General features: G+C 55.5%; 6 protein-coding genes across 6 annotated transcripts; 3 read left to right on the top strand and 3 right to left on the bottom strand.

Moving 5' to 3' along the window:
* Window positions 1-38: 38 nt before the first annotated feature.
* On the top strand, window positions 39-756 carry LY79DRAFT_516879 (uncharacterized protein; the record flags this gene model as incomplete). The annotated part of the gene is made up of 2 exons (XM_060554868.1): window positions 39-365; window positions 409-756. The coding sequence occupies 2 exons, from the start codon at window positions 39-41 to the stop codon at window positions 754-756; spliced, it is 675 nt and encodes a 224-aa protein (XP_060413396.1).
* A 3,973-nt stretch (window positions 757-4,729) lies between these two features.
* Window positions 4,730-5,711, bottom strand: LY79DRAFT_633316 (uncharacterized protein; the record flags this gene model as incomplete). Its single annotated transcript, XM_060562212.1, has 1 exon — window positions 4,730-5,711. Exon 1 carries the CDS (start codon window positions 5,312-5,314, stop codon window positions 4,730-4,732), a length of 585 nt encoding a protein of 194 aa, XP_060413395.1. The 5' UTR covers window positions 5,315-5,711.
* A 1,702-nt stretch (window positions 5,712-7,413) lies between these two features.
* Window positions 7,414-7,908, top strand: LY79DRAFT_555932 (uncharacterized protein). The gene has a single exon (XM_060557969.1). It carries the CDS (start codon window positions 7,621-7,623, stop codon window positions 7,837-7,839), a length of 219 nt encoding a protein of 72 aa, XP_060413394.1. The 5' UTR covers window positions 7,414-7,620; the 3' UTR covers window positions 7,840-7,908.
* LY79DRAFT_608318 (uncharacterized protein) lies at window positions 7,884-9,077 on the top strand. Its single transcript, XM_060561906.1, has 2 exons — window positions 7,884-8,462; window positions 8,568-9,077. The coding sequence occupies exons 1-2, from the start codon at window positions 8,292-8,294 to the stop codon at window positions 9,057-9,059; spliced, it is 663 nt and encodes a 220-aa protein (XP_060413393.1). The 5' UTR covers window positions 7,884-8,291; the 3' UTR covers window positions 9,060-9,077.
* Window positions 9,078-9,443: 366 nt separating this feature from the next.
* On the bottom strand, window positions 9,444-11,336 carry LY79DRAFT_229919 (WD domain-containing protein). The gene is made up of 3 exons (XM_060551669.1): window positions 10,826-11,336; window positions 10,308-10,759; window positions 9,444-10,226 (listed from the first exon to the last, which is right to left on the bottom strand). Exons 1-3 carry the CDS (start codon window positions 11,090-11,092, stop codon window positions 9,869-9,871), a joined length of 1,077 nt encoding a protein of 358 aa, XP_060413392.1. The 5' UTR covers window positions 11,093-11,336; the 3' UTR covers window positions 9,444-9,868.
* Window positions 11,337-12,597: 1,261 nt separating this feature from the next.
* LY79DRAFT_590752 (uncharacterized protein) lies at window positions 12,598-14,036 on the bottom strand (the record flags this gene model as incomplete). Its single annotated transcript, XM_060561195.1, has 2 exons — window positions 12,598-13,342; window positions 13,414-14,036. 2 exons carry the CDS (start codon window positions 14,034-14,036, stop codon window positions 12,598-12,600), a joined length of 1,368 nt encoding a protein of 455 aa, XP_060413391.1.
* Between the last annotated feature and the right edge of the window lie 1,400 nt (window positions 14,037-15,436).

Genomic DNA, 15,436 nt, shown 5'->3' with positions numbered 1-15,436 from the left:
TGCGTTTCGATTCATTGTCATCTACCAGAGCAGTTAGCATGAAGAATCTCCCGTTCTACGACATCGCTCGGTGGCAGGTACACGAAACTGAAGATGACTGCGACCTCATTATACAGACCAATAACAGACAAGCCTTCTATTGCACAGTCTTTCCGTCAAATTTTCAGCGATCACTCCAGCTCACAGACCAGTGGACTAAGTCTTACCGTCCATCAGATGTTGAGATATTGTACAATCGCTCTGAAGACGTGTTAATCAAACGACTACACAGGGTCCATGTTGATAGTGTAGTCAAGTGTCACTTCAAACCTTTTGGGCTCTCATTTGGTGCAGCACGTGCAAAGAAGGAGCTTGTAACGTTAAAAGTAATCACTACAGCGTGAATACCTCCTCCCCCTGAAAGCATAGATCTGTTGCCTACACAGAGTTGTTTACGACAGGGACAGGTTAATAGGAATACTGTCTATTTGGATTAACACAAAGGGGGTGCTGTTAAAAGCAAGAGCAGAGCAGAACCCACCCGATCTGAGGAAGCGTTGGAAAACACAGATCAACACATCTTTGGAGAAGCTGCACCAGAAGGGCATCACCTGGGGCGATGTTGAAGATGAGAATGTTCTTATCGACAGGGACGACAACGCATGGATCATCGACTTTGGGGGCAGTTATACCTGTAGATGGGTTGACAAGGAGAAGGCTGGGACACTGGCAGGCGACGCACAGGGCTTAGCAAAGATACTCGATATTCTTCAGTAAGAGACATGGAACCCAGCGCAAAACAGATGTGGCTCACCGGTTCCTAAGACATGAGATTGTTTGCGCTACATCGACTTAGCTACCTTCCCCAAGTCGGACGCGTCCTGTCGCTCTGCGCCGCTGACAACGTCGTCTGAAGCCCATTACGAATTGTCCCAACCTCACCGCCTTTCGAAACATACAAGAACCGTCTTTTGAGACGAGAGTCGGGGTTTGGCCAGTCTTGGGGGCAGAAACGTATGTTCCCGGAGGAATCCATCATCGGTCAAGGTGTATAATATCCAGCCATTGTGATCAAGGAACACGAGATTACCATCAATGTCCCCAGGGGCATGGGCACTTCTTAGGAACTTTTTTTTAGCAGTTTCAATGACTTTTGTGGATGTGTCACAGTTTGGAGGGCTTTTGCCTATTCCAGAGTGCAAGTCGACTGTATGTTAGCTTCTGCTTCAGTAACTGCTTTAGCCGCTGAATTGATGTTTTCCGTAATCACTTTAGCCCCTTCCCCTGCGCCCTGTTAATAACCTTTATCTTCGCTGCGTTATACGTACTGTATTTCCAGATGGTCGATGCGTAGTTCTTGTGGGTTCCATCACTGCTACGAAGTATTGTCTCGCTGTTGACAGCGAAAGGAGCTGAAGTTAACTGAGCTCCAGTACAGCTTCACGGCTGCTTGGCACCATTTCTGCGACGTGGTGCTCGAACTGGAGATCGGTATCCAACCCCCCCCTAGAACCTTTACATGGTCTTTAGACCGACGATGTCCCCCTTGATATGGAAATGGACCAGTCCTCTGGCTGTCGCCACGCTTGGCACATTCACTGGAACGACCACTGCCTGAAAATATTGGAAGATTCTCCAAGAGTGTCAACGTATCTTTGCCAGGGAAACACCTGACAGCTCCACGACAGCCTTGTGCGGAAAGAGGCAACCACTCTTGCATCGCTTAGAGCTGTGTTATCAAGACTGAGTGGCTAATTGTATTGGGTGATGCAGCGACTCTACACATGTGTGGCTGCAGACAAGCGGCCAAAACAATTGATTGTTTATTCCATGCATACAATGAACAGCGTTAGAGCTGATTATTAGGAAATCCTCTACTAATTATATAGTATTTTTTCTAGTTAGATTACTAGTAAGCGCTAGAGAAAACACCATAATATTACCATCCTGTTGCGTAATAATTACAATATGCTAGCTTCTTCCTGCCCCAGGTGCTTCGGGGGGGCGGGTTTTCTGCGTTCCTCCTTGGGCGTGGCCTCAAGTTGAACATCGTCTCCCTGATGATCATCCGAAGGTGCCCCCCATCCTCCCCCAAGGACAGAATGAGCGGTGAGCCGGGGGGGCGGCCGCGACCTCTATCATGTCTGCCCAATAGGAGAAAATGGAATGCCAAACCTGGCGTTCCTGATCGAAACTCTCTAGCCCCAATCCCGCAAGGTGCTTCCTCGTCGTGGTGCTTATCTGTTGTTCTATATCGTATAATCGGTCGCGTACATACATCGATCGCATACATACCTACCTTCTCAGACAGTCTTGCATTCGCATCCTGCATACAGCATGCATGCACATCATGGCGGAAAGGCGTAGGAACATGTCTGTTTGTCCCAGTCTACGCATAGCACGTCCCTCGATTGCTAATCGCCGCCGCCGCGGCCACACGAGCGAGTCAACGCCAGGCCGGACGCGGATAGAGCGTTTGCCAGATAGGGGCAACCGGCCCTTCAGTCCCCTTTTGCATCATTCCAGCTTGTACCTGCTCGACTGGTGTGCAGATTCCCACGGCGCGATCCGCCTCGCGGGGGTAGTTCTGGTTCCTAAACGGCTGACGGGAGAAACAAAGCCCATAAACTAGCCAAGTACTACCATGGGCGAATCGGCCCCGACACGCGAGATGCGTGGCAGCGTGAGCACGGCCGCTGACGCCCGACGCCGACGCCGACGCCGCCTCGAGCGCCGAGAGGTGCTAGATATACAGGGCTGGGTAAAGAAGGAAGAAGAAAGGAGAAAAATGAAAGAGGACAGACTGGAAGCTCATGGCCCATCTCGAAGAATTGCTTGGGGTGCCAGGCCACTGGTTTTCTTTGGGGTTTCCCTCGCACAGACTCGCTCGCCCTGTGCTCCTCCAGGACGGGAGGGCAAAGCAAATATGTACGAACGAACCCCCACGGCCACGGATTGGTCTTAACTTCGGCGGCATTCCCTCCCCTTCGGGTTCTGGGGGCAGGTCGTGTCACTGTCTTATTTTCGCATGGGCGTGGGTATCAGAATGTCACGTCTGCATCGCTGGCCTCGGGCGCTTCTCGAGACAGCCGTCGTCACTGACAACACACGTCCTCGGCAGCCTTTGCGTCGTTTCGCCTGTCTCTGAATGATTTCACAGGGCAAAAAGTAATGCCGAGTTCTTATAACCGGCGGACAGCAGCAGATCGAGACGCCGTCCGATGTGTAGCCTGCATAAGCTTCTTGGTGAGATTTGGGTGAGAAGAGCATGGGTACGGAGCCAGTGACGAAGCAAACGCTGTATTTGCAATGAAGAAAGGCGATGGGGCGATGGAGGGTGCCTGACGTTCGCTCCGGGCGGCAGCTGCCACTCTAGCCAGCGCCTCTTACGATGCACGCTGCGTTGTCGAGTCGGAGACGGTTTGCTGTGTCGATGGCGAGTCGGCGACAAGCAAGCGTGGTGGAGGGAGCAGAGTACGGGTAAAGCGCAGAGGGAGGTTCCCAACGATCTGGCCATGCCGCCGATCGCCCCGCCCGCCTGACCAATCACGCCGACGGCATTTCCAGGAATGTCGACGAAGCACGGCGGGCGGCACCCCATCCCCGGAGCAGTGGACCCGTCTTGCCAGCCCCGAACCCCAAGCGGTGAGACAAGAGAGCTCTCTGCGAGCTCGCCTCCATCTGAGATTCTCACCGTGTACCCGGGGGTCCTGGTCGTTCGCCCTGTCCACTATCTGCCAGGCTGTCGAAACCTGACTATGCTTTCCTGCCCCCTCATCATTGACAAAAATTGCAATTTCCACCAGGTAGGTAGTTTTTTCTTGGCCCAGATCGATCGTCGAGGGGGAGGTTCAGGATAACGACATCCCCTCCCCCCCTTTTGGAACTTCTTGTTCACGACATAGGGCCAATCAGCCAGTCAAGTCGATAGAGAGAACCTCATTCGGGCATGGCCAGCCGAGACGCAAGCGATCATGGGGTCGCAGGTTGCAAATCCACTCCCCCCAGCACCTTAAGAGGGACCGCCTTGAAGACGTGCCTTAGTGCCTGCCCCCCAGCGGCAATGCGGCAGGGAGGGAGCAACGCTTGCCCCAGCATGCCATGGTAGACAAGGCGTGGCAGGGGGTGGAGAAGCGAACCAACCCTCCTGGGCTCCAGGGCGACAGACGGGCGAGGAAGATGCCAAGCACGTATTTGTTTCTAGACCAGACACCAGGACGTACCGTATCCTCTCAGTAAATTCGCCCATAGCTAATCCACGAGCTAACGGCAAGGGGTATCGCGGCCGCTGTAAGAGGTATAGTGTGCTGGCAGAAACAGGGATCTAGAACGGCAAAAGCAGGGATTAGTCATTTACGTCAGCAGGAAGTTAAGGCGTCAGAACAGTAAATAAAGGGCAAGTGGGCAAGTTGGTGGATAAGTGGATAGGCTGACCGCTTTCTATAATAGGTTTAGCGCCACAAGCGGCCACTTTGCTCCTTGCCGTTAGCTCGTCAATTAGCTATGGGCGAATTTACTGAGAGGATACGGTAATCGACTCGAGAGGGTCAAACACCAGAAAGGACGTGGAACCGGGTAAGAAAGAGGGAAGGAAGGCATTGAGGTGAGAGAGAGAAAAAGGAAAAAAAAGAAAGAAGGAGAAGCGGGAATGGATACGAAGAGGGGACGAAAGGGGGAGGTGCCAATGCGCGTCTCGGTCGACAATGGCCAAGCGGGAGACCAGCCGTGCCTTAACGGTTCATCCGAGTGCTTAAGATGGCTCGATTGAGGTGGATTGAGGTGTAGGAGTGACGGCTGTCAGTGGTGCGAGTGTGAGAGCTCTCCTGCGTCCTGCGAGTATGAGCCGTAAGCTGCGAGCAGTGAGCTGAGTGAGTGAGTGAGGGTTGCCGTGTGAGTGTGAGTATGAGTGTGAGTGTGAGTGTGTGTGTTTAGTGGTGCGTGTTTGTTGGTGTGTGGTGTGGTGTGGTGTGGTGTGGTGTGGTATGGTGCGGGAAGCAGCCAACAGAATCCTACTCAGGTGTAGGGAAGGTGAGGTACGTACACTGTATGCTATGCAAGTACTTAGGTACCTACTTCCCTGCCTGAGCATGTACACGAGGTACGTACCGGAAGAAGGAGAGGCCCGCAAACTGGCCCAAGCTCCCTCAACGTCTCGAAGCTTTGGTCTCTTCCTTCTTCCTTCCAGAGTCTGGCATGGCGCCCAGTCTCCTGGCCCCGGTTCCGGTTTCTGATCATGTTCATGTTCCTGCTCGCCTCGAGTTTCCCCTGAGAGCTGTTGCACCCCGGCAGCTCTATGTTGCGTGGTCAACAAGCACAGTACAGCACAGCATAGCATAGCATAGCCAGACCCGACTCAGCTCAACAAGCATTTTCGATGGATACGGGCTCGGTACCGCATGATTTGCAACGCTGCCGTCGTATCATCCCTGAATATCTCGCGGCAGAGAGGCAATGCCGTACGCTACGTACGTGGTATCTAACACTCAGTGACTGACTACGTGTACGCACTCCCGACTCCATACCAAACAAACAAACAGACAGGAATAGCAAAGCCCGGTGGAATACCACACACGTACGCGGGTCGAAACAGATCCGCAAGATTGGCGCAGTACGTCGTAGAGATGAGACTTGTTCATGCAGCGGGGCCTACGGTGCCGGCCAGCAACAAGCAGCTGCGGTGGCTGGCTGGCGAACCATCCGTCTACCAGTTATGCACAGAGTAGAGACTTTGATTGTGTATGTATTTGGTTTCTGTTGAGAACCTCTAACTGTCGTCACCCCAGCCCGGCCCATTTCTTATCGGTATCGCCTGGGGTGGTGTGGAGGAGGGCTCCACGCAGAGAGAGAGCTTGAGCTTTTGGAAACGTCGGAACGTGTCTGTCTGAAGTTCGCTCTTGGCTGTCTGTCTCTGCTCTTTTTTTTGGTCCGCAAATCAAGGAGCGATCAATGCAACGAACGACGACTGGACACCTCTCTCCCTTGGGTTTTGGAAGATCTGGGATCTGCCGTCACCTCGGCCTCGAGTTTCCCTCGTTATTTCCTTCCTCCTTTGACAGTTCCCGCCCACTCGGCCAACCCTGCGTGCGAGATTGATAGATGGCCCGGCAATCTTTTGACACGCGGTATGGATTCGTAAAAATATCACCGTGACACACGGACGAGTGCTCACAGCACACTGATGCCTGCGACGGCTCCCTCCGCCCGTCGTCGTCCGAGCACCTTGCACGCTATGGCAACGCATGCACACTATTCCTCCATCCCGCCTGGGTGCTCGCCTTGGCAGGGTCACGAAGCTGCTTCATCAGAGTGCCTGATCGCTCGGATTTCCTTTCCGGGCTGGCTTGTGCTCCGTAAGCTGAGACTGTCCATTCGTCTCTCTCTCTCTCTCTCTCTGTCTCACTCTCTCATTCTCACTCTCTCAGGCACTTCCTCGCTCTCTCGGTACCATTTGCCCTTTTTCACGTCGCCTCATTTCTGCATTTATTTGCCAAGGCCCTGATCATCCAACCCCACTATGCAAATCAATTCTGCAAACGGCAGCCGTTCCAGCCTACTGCTATGCAGCATGGCAGAAGCCCCTCCAGAGTCCAGACAAGAGACACGCAGGCGTTGACGGCAGCGTGTCAGTCTACTAGTAATATTAGCCGGCGCCTCGCGCGAGAAAGTCGGTCCACGAAACCTGATCCCAGCTCGTCCAGATTCAGCGGTCAACCTCATAGATTCCCACCGCTGAGCATGCCACTTCTGCACCATCACCCACCCCCCTCTTCCCCGTCGACAGCTCACGCGCGTCCCTCCCTCCCTCTCTCCCGTGTCAACTGTAGTATACATAGTAGTGTATCTGCAGATCGGCCGGTTCTGGCCCCCACTCCTACCTGTAGACCCTCTATTGGGTAGTTTCTGTTATGTCTGACACAAGTCTGTCTCCGAGAGAGGTCCAGTGCTCGCCTCATGTACGAGCAATAGCATACATAGTGATGGTGTTAAGAGTAAGTAAGACGACCCCAAAACATACCTTTGAATGCCGACACGTACATCGCATGGCCCCACTCAACCAACCCAGTATGTAGTGTAGTACGGGTAGCGTACATTGACTCTCGTCCCCTGTGTGCTTCCCCCCTGCTGACCCTGATTGGATCCCTCCTCAACAATACCAGCCGATACTTTGTACAGGGGCCATGTCACTTACTCGCACCAGAGCCTCTTTCCCTCTTCTCTGTCTCTCGCCCGACTCACTGATTGGGGCCTACAACTTGGGTGTGTGCTGACCCCCACAGGTCCGGTACACAGAAATCCCACCGAGTAATCAGCGAAGAAAATGGCTTTTCGACAGGGACAGCCCACCCCGCTCCACATCCCGGCACCCGGCTCGCCATCCGCCAAAAGCCAAAATCCAAACCGCAGACGGTACCTAGTCAGTTGGGCCAACAACGCTGCTGTTGCTGTTGCTGTTGCTGTTGCTGTTGCTGTTGCTGCCGATGCTGACCTTGCGCCTCCCCATCCGCCGTACTGTCCACACCGGACCTCCGGGTACATCCACTTCCTTCGTACCTCTCACACGGACGACGGGTGTGACCTGTACCTGATCCCCAATTCCCCGTTTCCTACAACGTCAAGTACCCTTGTTTTTATACCATTTTCATGTCCCCGGCGCCCTGGTTGCTACCGCGGAGAGAGCATCCATACCGTAAAGCCATTCCACCACCGTTCTCGTCCCATCATCACCCAAAAACGAACCCAGACCTGGGACGCCAGGGCTCCCATCCCATCACCCCCAATCCAAACCTGGCTTACCTGGCTCTAGCTCATCTCTCCCGCTTTCAGTTCCAGGCCCAGGGGTGTGAACGCTTGTCCTTGTGAGAAAGAGAGAGAGAGAGAGAGAGAGAGAGAGAGAGGAAGGGAGAGAGGGAGAGGGTGGGCGGCTGTGGGTGCGTGGTGGTATCTGTAGCATGTCTCTGATCTCCAATCCGTCTCCCGCCCTCCTCGTCCCTCGTCCCTCGTCACTACCTCTGTGCGTATATCTGCCGTGCGAACCCCCCTCCTTTCTCTCCCTCTCTCTGCTCCCCTCCCACCGTCCATCATCTCTGTAGCTTCCAACTCCTCCACACTTGCTCATCGTGCCACCATACTCATCACCGACCAATCTCCCAGTTCTCGTCTCTCTTCTCACCAACTGTCCAGACCATCCTACGTCTCCTCATCCCAACCACAAGCAAACCTATACTTCTAGCCTGGTCGGCACTTGCACCACTTACACCACCCACCTTCATCGGAGCTCCCCCAACCACCACCACCACCACCCAGCCGTCACCATGTCGCGCATCACCGCCCCCGTCGCAAAGCTCACCCGCTCCCTCAACTCGGCCGCCACGGCCAGCCGCTCCAGCGGCCTCCTCGAGTCCCATTACAATGTCAACAAGGGCGCCGTCCTGATGCCCAAGTACGCCGAGCTCCTCAAGAACCGGAGCCCCCGCGAGCACGATGTAAGTTTCATTCTTCCCCCCCCCCCCCCCCCCCTCTCCCCTCTCCCCCAACTTTTTCTCGGAGAAATTGGAAAAAAAGATCCACGGACTAACACCCGCCGCCAGTCCGCCCGCACCCTCACAACAACCCACCGCCCGACCCCGCAACCTACGCGCGCCTCCCCCTCCCACCGCCAGATGCAGACCTTCGCCGCCTCTTCGGCGCCCTCCGCCGGCGGCCCCGTCGCCTCCATGGACTTCACCACCCTGCCCATGTCCTACGAGCCCCTCCCCGCCGCCAACGAGTTCGCCGGCATGCGCATGCCCCTCCTCCCGGACGCCTTCACCACGAAACACCGCTCCCTCTACGAGCAGTCCCCCGCCGACGAGGTCCTCCCCTCCTCCAGGCCCGAGATCTCCATCGTCGCCGCGCACCCGGAGAACGTCACCGCCGCCGCCCTCACCGAGGTCGAGGCCTTCGGCGTCGACGGCGTCGAGCTCAAGTGGGCCCACGAGAGCGAGCTCGCCGCCGAGGAGGCCCAGCCCGGCTTGAGAGACCTGTGGAAGGGCCTCGTTGACGACGTCATGGGTTCGCAGCAGCAAAAGGCCGCCTTCTAGACGGCGACGAGGGGGGGGGTTGGGGGTTGGGGGTTGGGTCACATGTATCCCACTCGCAGAGACGCCCTCCTCTTTTGTTGAGAAACCAGACGATACAGAGAGACAGAGAGACAGAGGAGCCGACGATTATCATGATGTGAAACTACAAAGCAAAGCGGTTGATGCTCTTTGACGGTTGAATCTGCTCGGGAAAGAAGCAGTTTGCAACGCTAGGGGCTTTTTTTCTTTTTTCTTTTTGGGTTTGATTACATGTTTTTAATCGCTACCTGATGAGCGGGTATGGATACGGAAACCGAGGGACGGGACGGGAAGGGACGAAGCTATTTATCCCAAAAGGATGAGAGACTGCGAGATGTTATAACTGGGCATAAGAACCCGTTATGAATTCCACGGCTCCAATTGATGATCCTGTGAAACGATCAGGAAAATACAAAATATAGAAATAAAGGACGAGATCCTGGTCAAAACACATTCTGCCCCGGATGAACACTTGGACAACTTTGTGATTTGTGATAACTTTTGATTGCCAAATTTGGTATCGCCCTGTGCCCAACACTCCTATATCGCGAGCATGATACCACGATTCCGTGTGAAAACTAGCTGGTTTGCTGACATCTGAAGGCCCTGATTCCTTCCACCCCCCTCCCTCCCACATTACATAGGCATCCCGGCGCGGTACCTTCTGCTTGCTATCCGCCTCGGACGCTTTACGCCTAGTCGCTTGGTAAGGCATTCCCCGTAGCATGCCCCCCGGATGCCCAAAACTCCGTCCCCACGCGAGACTCCCGCCTACTTCACCGCTGCTTCGCTCATCGCTTCTTCATCGTCGGACGAGGCTTGCACTCGTCCGCCTGGACGGGGTGCAACATCACCTTGATGGGGTACTGCTGAGTGTTGTGCTGGAAGCCCTTGCTCCAGTCGTAGCTGATACCGTATGCGAAGATGGATCCGTTCTTGTTGAAGGTGGTAGCCGTGATGCTGCCGCCTACGTTCGGATATCCCTTGAGGCGGTGCTTCGCGTCCTTGTCCCAGAAGTGGAAGGTGCCGTCCGAGCCGGCGGTGCTGAAAGTGCCGTGGACGGGGTGGAAGGAGATGTCGTTGACGGCGTAGACGTTTGTGACGTTGTTCGCCGGGGGGTCGCGGTGGCACTTGAAGGAGAAGTTGGAACTGTAGAGGGTGTGTTAGCCGACTGTCTGCCTGCGCGCCTTGCGTTCGCGGAGGAACTCGTGGCCATCGTCAAAAACTTACCTAGCGTCCTTGTCCTCGACGTACTGGATCGCGCAACGGCCCTCGATACTGCCGATGGCAAAACCAGCGGCGTCGGTGAAGCAGCTGACGACCCTGGTCTGCCACTTGAGGGGGCTCTGGAGCGTCTTGTAAAACTTTGTCGGGTTCTTGAGGTCCACAACATTGATGTACCGGTCGGCGGTGCCGATGACGAGCAGGTCGTTGCGCACGTCGATGGTGTAGACGCGCTCCTGGCATGTGAGCGTCGCCGCCGGCGTGGGCGACCGCAAGTCCCAGTACTTGACCGTCTTGTCCCAGGAGCCCGACACGGCCATGGTGCCGTTGGCCGATTCGAAGAAGCGGACGCACTTGACCGGCTGTTCGTGCTCGCCGATCTTGATTGTTTGCTGCGAAGCAAGGTCGCATGCCTTGACCGCCTTGTCGGCGCCGCCGGAGAGGACTTTCGTTCCGTCCTTTTCGGGGGTAGGGTTAGCAAAAAATGCTATACACACATCCGAGGGTGTGCCATGTCATCTTACCTTGGAGAAGTCGCAGTTCAACACGGGTCCATCGTGCTCGTAGGCGTGCCGCCCCTCGCTCTGGCCATTTTGGGCAATCTCGTATATTCTAACCTTCTTGTCCCAACTGGCCACAGCCAGAAAGTCACTCGCCTGATTCTGGGCCGGGGAGAATGCAAGGTCCGAAATGCTGTCCTCGGGAGGGTTGTTTAGCGCGACGTCCTGCTTCAAATCGCCGACAGTATTGCTCGAGGAAGAAGAAGACGCGCTGCCGAACAGGCCCGACATGATGTCGTTCGTAAGCCGATCAATATAGGTGTGGAAGAGCTATCGATTCGGAGCGTTCGTGGAAGCGGATGTGCATCAATTGGTTTCGGTTTGCTAGGTCGAACGGTTAAAGGAAATTCAAAGGTCGACGCCAGCTTCATATAGCTGCTGAAATCGAGTCTTGGGAGGAAGCTACGAGTAACCCAGGCAGGAAGGCAGTCGCGATGCGAAAAGTGAACGCGGCTTCCCTATTGGTTGTAAAGCCACAAGGCAGGTGGTGCCTGCGTGCCTGCCTTACGAAAACTGCAAGCACTAACCAACGTAGCTGGATGTCAAGCCACAACTGGGACCTCAGGCTGGCGCTAGGTCTAGCCACAGAGGGCGCCCCACCTGCGGCTCGACTTTTTCTTTATAAAAAAAACCCTTCGAGCTTCACACATCCTCTTCCCTTCTTCTTCCTCTCCAACCCCCCTCGCCCGACAAATCGCCATCGAAGCTCACAAACAGAGACGTCTTTTTTTCTAAAAAAGGCGTCTCGGTCCCCTGGACCAACAGCGCTTTGGGAGAAAGTCCCCGGACACACGTTATTCTTCCCCCTTCCGGGGGGGAGGAACAAAAACGCCGCGGAAACGCGCCGCCATAGAAGCACAGCGGCTGACCTCCAAGACCTGCGTCCGGACGTAATGGCCTCTTTTTTTTTCTTTCACGCCCCGCCCCGTCGCTACATCGTTGGTGTTCTGCTCCTCTCGAGACCCGAATCTGCCTTGTCCCGGGACCATCTGGATGAAGATATGAGTCCGCGCCCGGGACCGGGGAGGCTGGGTGCGCTTGTGCGGAGCAGGTGCCTTCGATGACGAGGTGGCCGCGTGGGAGAGGTCGCTTGCCGGGCGAATTCAAGGGTTCGTCGGAGGGTCTTTCGTCGAGATCGATAGGTATGCGATTGCGCGCCCTCCTCTTCGCCGGGGGAGGGCGGGTTACTCGATGGGGCTTATTCTTGGTGCGAGGGGGGTTCAAACCAAACCTGGACATTTCTTGCCTGTCCGCAATGGGGGCTAGACACCTATACTCTGGACTTCGTGGGAAGTCTCTTTCCGTCAATGATGCCCCGGACTGGCGAGAGGGTCCTATTTGGATAAACTCCTTTCATGTTCGATGATGATTACCAAATAGAGTCAAGCACTGAGGTGAGAGTCCTTAGGGGCCGCCATTGTGACGACAAAACATGCGTTATGGTATCTGATGAACACTTTTACATACATCTTTCTTTTTGCATTATCAATATCAGCTGTTTTCAGCCAGAGAATTCTCTCGCCTTTGGCCCACGCACAAATGTTACAGTCAAATAGTAATAAAACATAATCCTTGGTATATATTGGAATGAAGCCTTCAAGTCGTGAACCGTACGCCAGCCCACCCTTTACCATTTCTCGTACACCCACCCATTACCCCCCCACCCTCCTAATAACTCCATAAACATGCAGATTATTCATTTCACGGCATTATGCCATATGGCGTGTTCCCGGACATCACATTAAGCCCCCGAGCACAACCTTGCCGATGTTGCCCATCTCCGTCTTGATGTGCGTTCTGCTGTTGTCCTCAAACTCCTTGACGACGCCCTGCACAATGATTTTGCGCACCTTGGCGTCCGCTTTCGCAAACAGTTCTGCTATCGGTGTCGACGTCTCCCTCGGCGTGGGCACCAGGGTCAGGACTTTGGTGTAGACGTCGATGAGCACCTCGCACAGCGTCGCAAACGTCTCGTAGAAATCGGGCTCGAACGGCAGCGACGGCGTCAGCAGGTGCGTGTAAACCTCGCCCGGTAGCAGGTCGTTGTCGCTGGACGCGAACGACATGACGCTTGCGCCCGCGCTCGACGAGCCCCCGATGCCGCCGTAGCTGCCGCCGCTCGCGGGATCCGAGTCAGTCGGGTACCCAATGTCATTGGCGCCACTCGTACTGCGCCGGGACTTGGCGCCCTGACGCCTGAACATGGACGGCAGCCGCGCGCGAGACAGCGAACTCGTGGAGCTGCCGCCTTCGCTGTGGAGCTGCTGGAACGACTCGAACTCCTGGAGGAGGTTGTTCAGGCTGCGGAGGAACTCGATAGGGGTGTTGGCATAGAGATCCACGATGGTGGGGAGGGAGAGGCCGAGCAAGAGGTAGTTCGTGGCGCGGCGAGCGAGTTTCCGCGATTCGTAGGAGGGCATACGGGCCAGATCGGGCTTGTCGAATAGGATCGTGTTGAACCAGTATACTCGGCCTTCATGGCTATCGGGTGCCAGTCAGCCGCCGTCCAAGACATGTCACGAGAGAGGTGAGGGGAAAGGGGGCACACATACGCTTTGCGCAGGTAGTCCAACGTGGATATCCTCTTGTTCGCCATTTCTAGCATCTGCATGTGCAGCACGACTGACTCACTCGACTGCCACATGTTGGGGTGCGTCGCAGATGGCGGGGGTTGCAGGCGGTCGCCGGACGCGAGACTCGTCGAGCCCGTCTGCGTACGGCCCAGCATCCTGGTGAAGCTGTCGGTGGAGGCGGGGCTCTGGATATTGTCCGTCTCGCGGGTGATCTTTGCGGCGGCGGCGAGCGCGAAGTCGGGGAGAGCGGGCGGGACGTTGCGGTCGGTGACTACGACATTGCCCCCTCCGCCGGAACTGGAAGCGCGGCGCTTGGACTTTGAGGGGGAGCTGAACGAAGTCTTTCGGCTGAAGGAATTCTTGCGATCCTTCAGCAGTATGCTGGAGCCGGAGGACGGCGGGAAGAAGGGCGAGAGCTGCGGTTGTGGTATTTGAGACTGGGGCTGTAGCTGCTGAGGTTGTTGCTGTTGCTGCTGCTGCTGCTGCTGCTGCTGCTGCTCGCCTGATGATGTGCCGGGGCGAGACTTGGAGGAAGAAGAGAAGAAGGAGGACGAGAAGAAGGGTGTATTGGCGGACGCGGGTAACGCGCCTGGTCGCTGCATGTCTATTTGAGTCCGCCAAAGGACCAGGCGGCTAGTCCTTGGAAAGAGCTTGCCGACGGGGGGTGGATGGATCTGGAAGTCGGAGGCGACGGGGGCCGCTCGTCAGGAAAGCGATAGAGGGAGGGGGCCAGCAACCAACAACCAGGTTCAGGAGTGTGGCGACGGAGGGCAGCGGACAAGACGCCGATTCGGTCAACGGGCTTGGTGTTGCGCAGGTCCAGATGTGGTGGACAAACAGGGTTGTAGTGTTGGTATGTCGCGCGTGCGTGGGACTATCGAGGAGCGAGTGACTTTCTGCTGCTGGGCTCCCGGGGTTGCGAAAGGCCGGGTTTCCTTTGTGCCGCCGCGGTCCTCGCTAGGTAGATTCAATTGTCCGTCGCTGGCGGGTGTGGCTCGCCTTTCTCCCCCCTTGCTTAGCACTACGATGGCTCGGATTGCTTCGTCTGCCAGGGGCTCTCTGGTTGGCCGGCTCCGCGTCCCGAGACCACTTATTTGCTAGGTTTCTGCTGACAAACGCTGTCATGCAGGGTGGAAATAGTTTGGACGCTCGCAATAGAAGCAGTTGGTCCGCTCTTGTCGTGTTGTTGAATGCCGGCGAGATGGGGGAGGAGTTTAGCTTATGCGTGAAATTGGGGAGGAGTTTAGCTTATGCGTGAAATTAATGCAGTGTCCCTTGCTGCTGGGCTTAGGACCGGCTAGCTACGGGTTGAGTTTAATGAAGAATGGAGACAGGGAGGGAACACGGCGCCGGGCGACGAGGGTTGCTTCTTGCTGTTCGAATCCTGACGAGCACCTGCGACGAAGCGTGATGCAAGTAAGACGGGCAGGGTGAAGCGTCAAGCGTCTTCAAGCGGGAGATATAGTAGCGGTAGTTGTACTGTTTACGTTTGTGTTTGGTTTATTATTGCTTCGACGGTACGAAAAGTGGACGAGCACAACTAGGATGTGATATCCTAGGGTGTCTGGAATTCCGAGTCGCCAACAGGCACGAATGCTTGGACCTTGGACGTGGGTTTGGCCGGTTAGGTGGGGGGGGGGGGGGGGGGGTTGCGGGGAGAGAGGGAAAAAGAAAAAAAAAAAAAAAAAAAAAAAAAAAAGACGCCGTGCGTTTTGTGTCTGTATGCTCCCCTCCCTTAGGGAGTTAGTAGGTAAGGATCGGATACCTGGGTAGGACTATGGACACGGAGTGGATGTGTCGCTGAGAGGACTACACTAGTGTAGCTGTTCCCAAGAAATGGGCCAGTGATTCCCGATGCAACGAACCTGTCCGTTTGCGCCTTTGTGTAGCTTGGGAAAGCGAACCTCGGGAATTGTAACTCGTTTTGGTTACTTTCTGAGGCCCTTGGCGGGGACCGGAGAGTTTTTATTTCTTCTAAAAAAGGCTGTCGAGTCGCCGATTA

The sequence above is a fragment of the Colletotrichum navitas genome (assembly GCF_030913465.1).
Source record: "Colletotrichum navitas strain CBS 125086 chromosome Unknown LY79scaffold_35, whole genome shotgun sequence".
NCBI lineage: Eukaryota > Fungi > Ascomycota > Sordariomycetes > Glomerellales > Glomerellaceae > Colletotrichum > Colletotrichum navitas.
The sequence above is the reverse complement of the archived record's forward strand: the minus strand, read 5'-3'. Positions and strand labels throughout refer to the sequence as shown.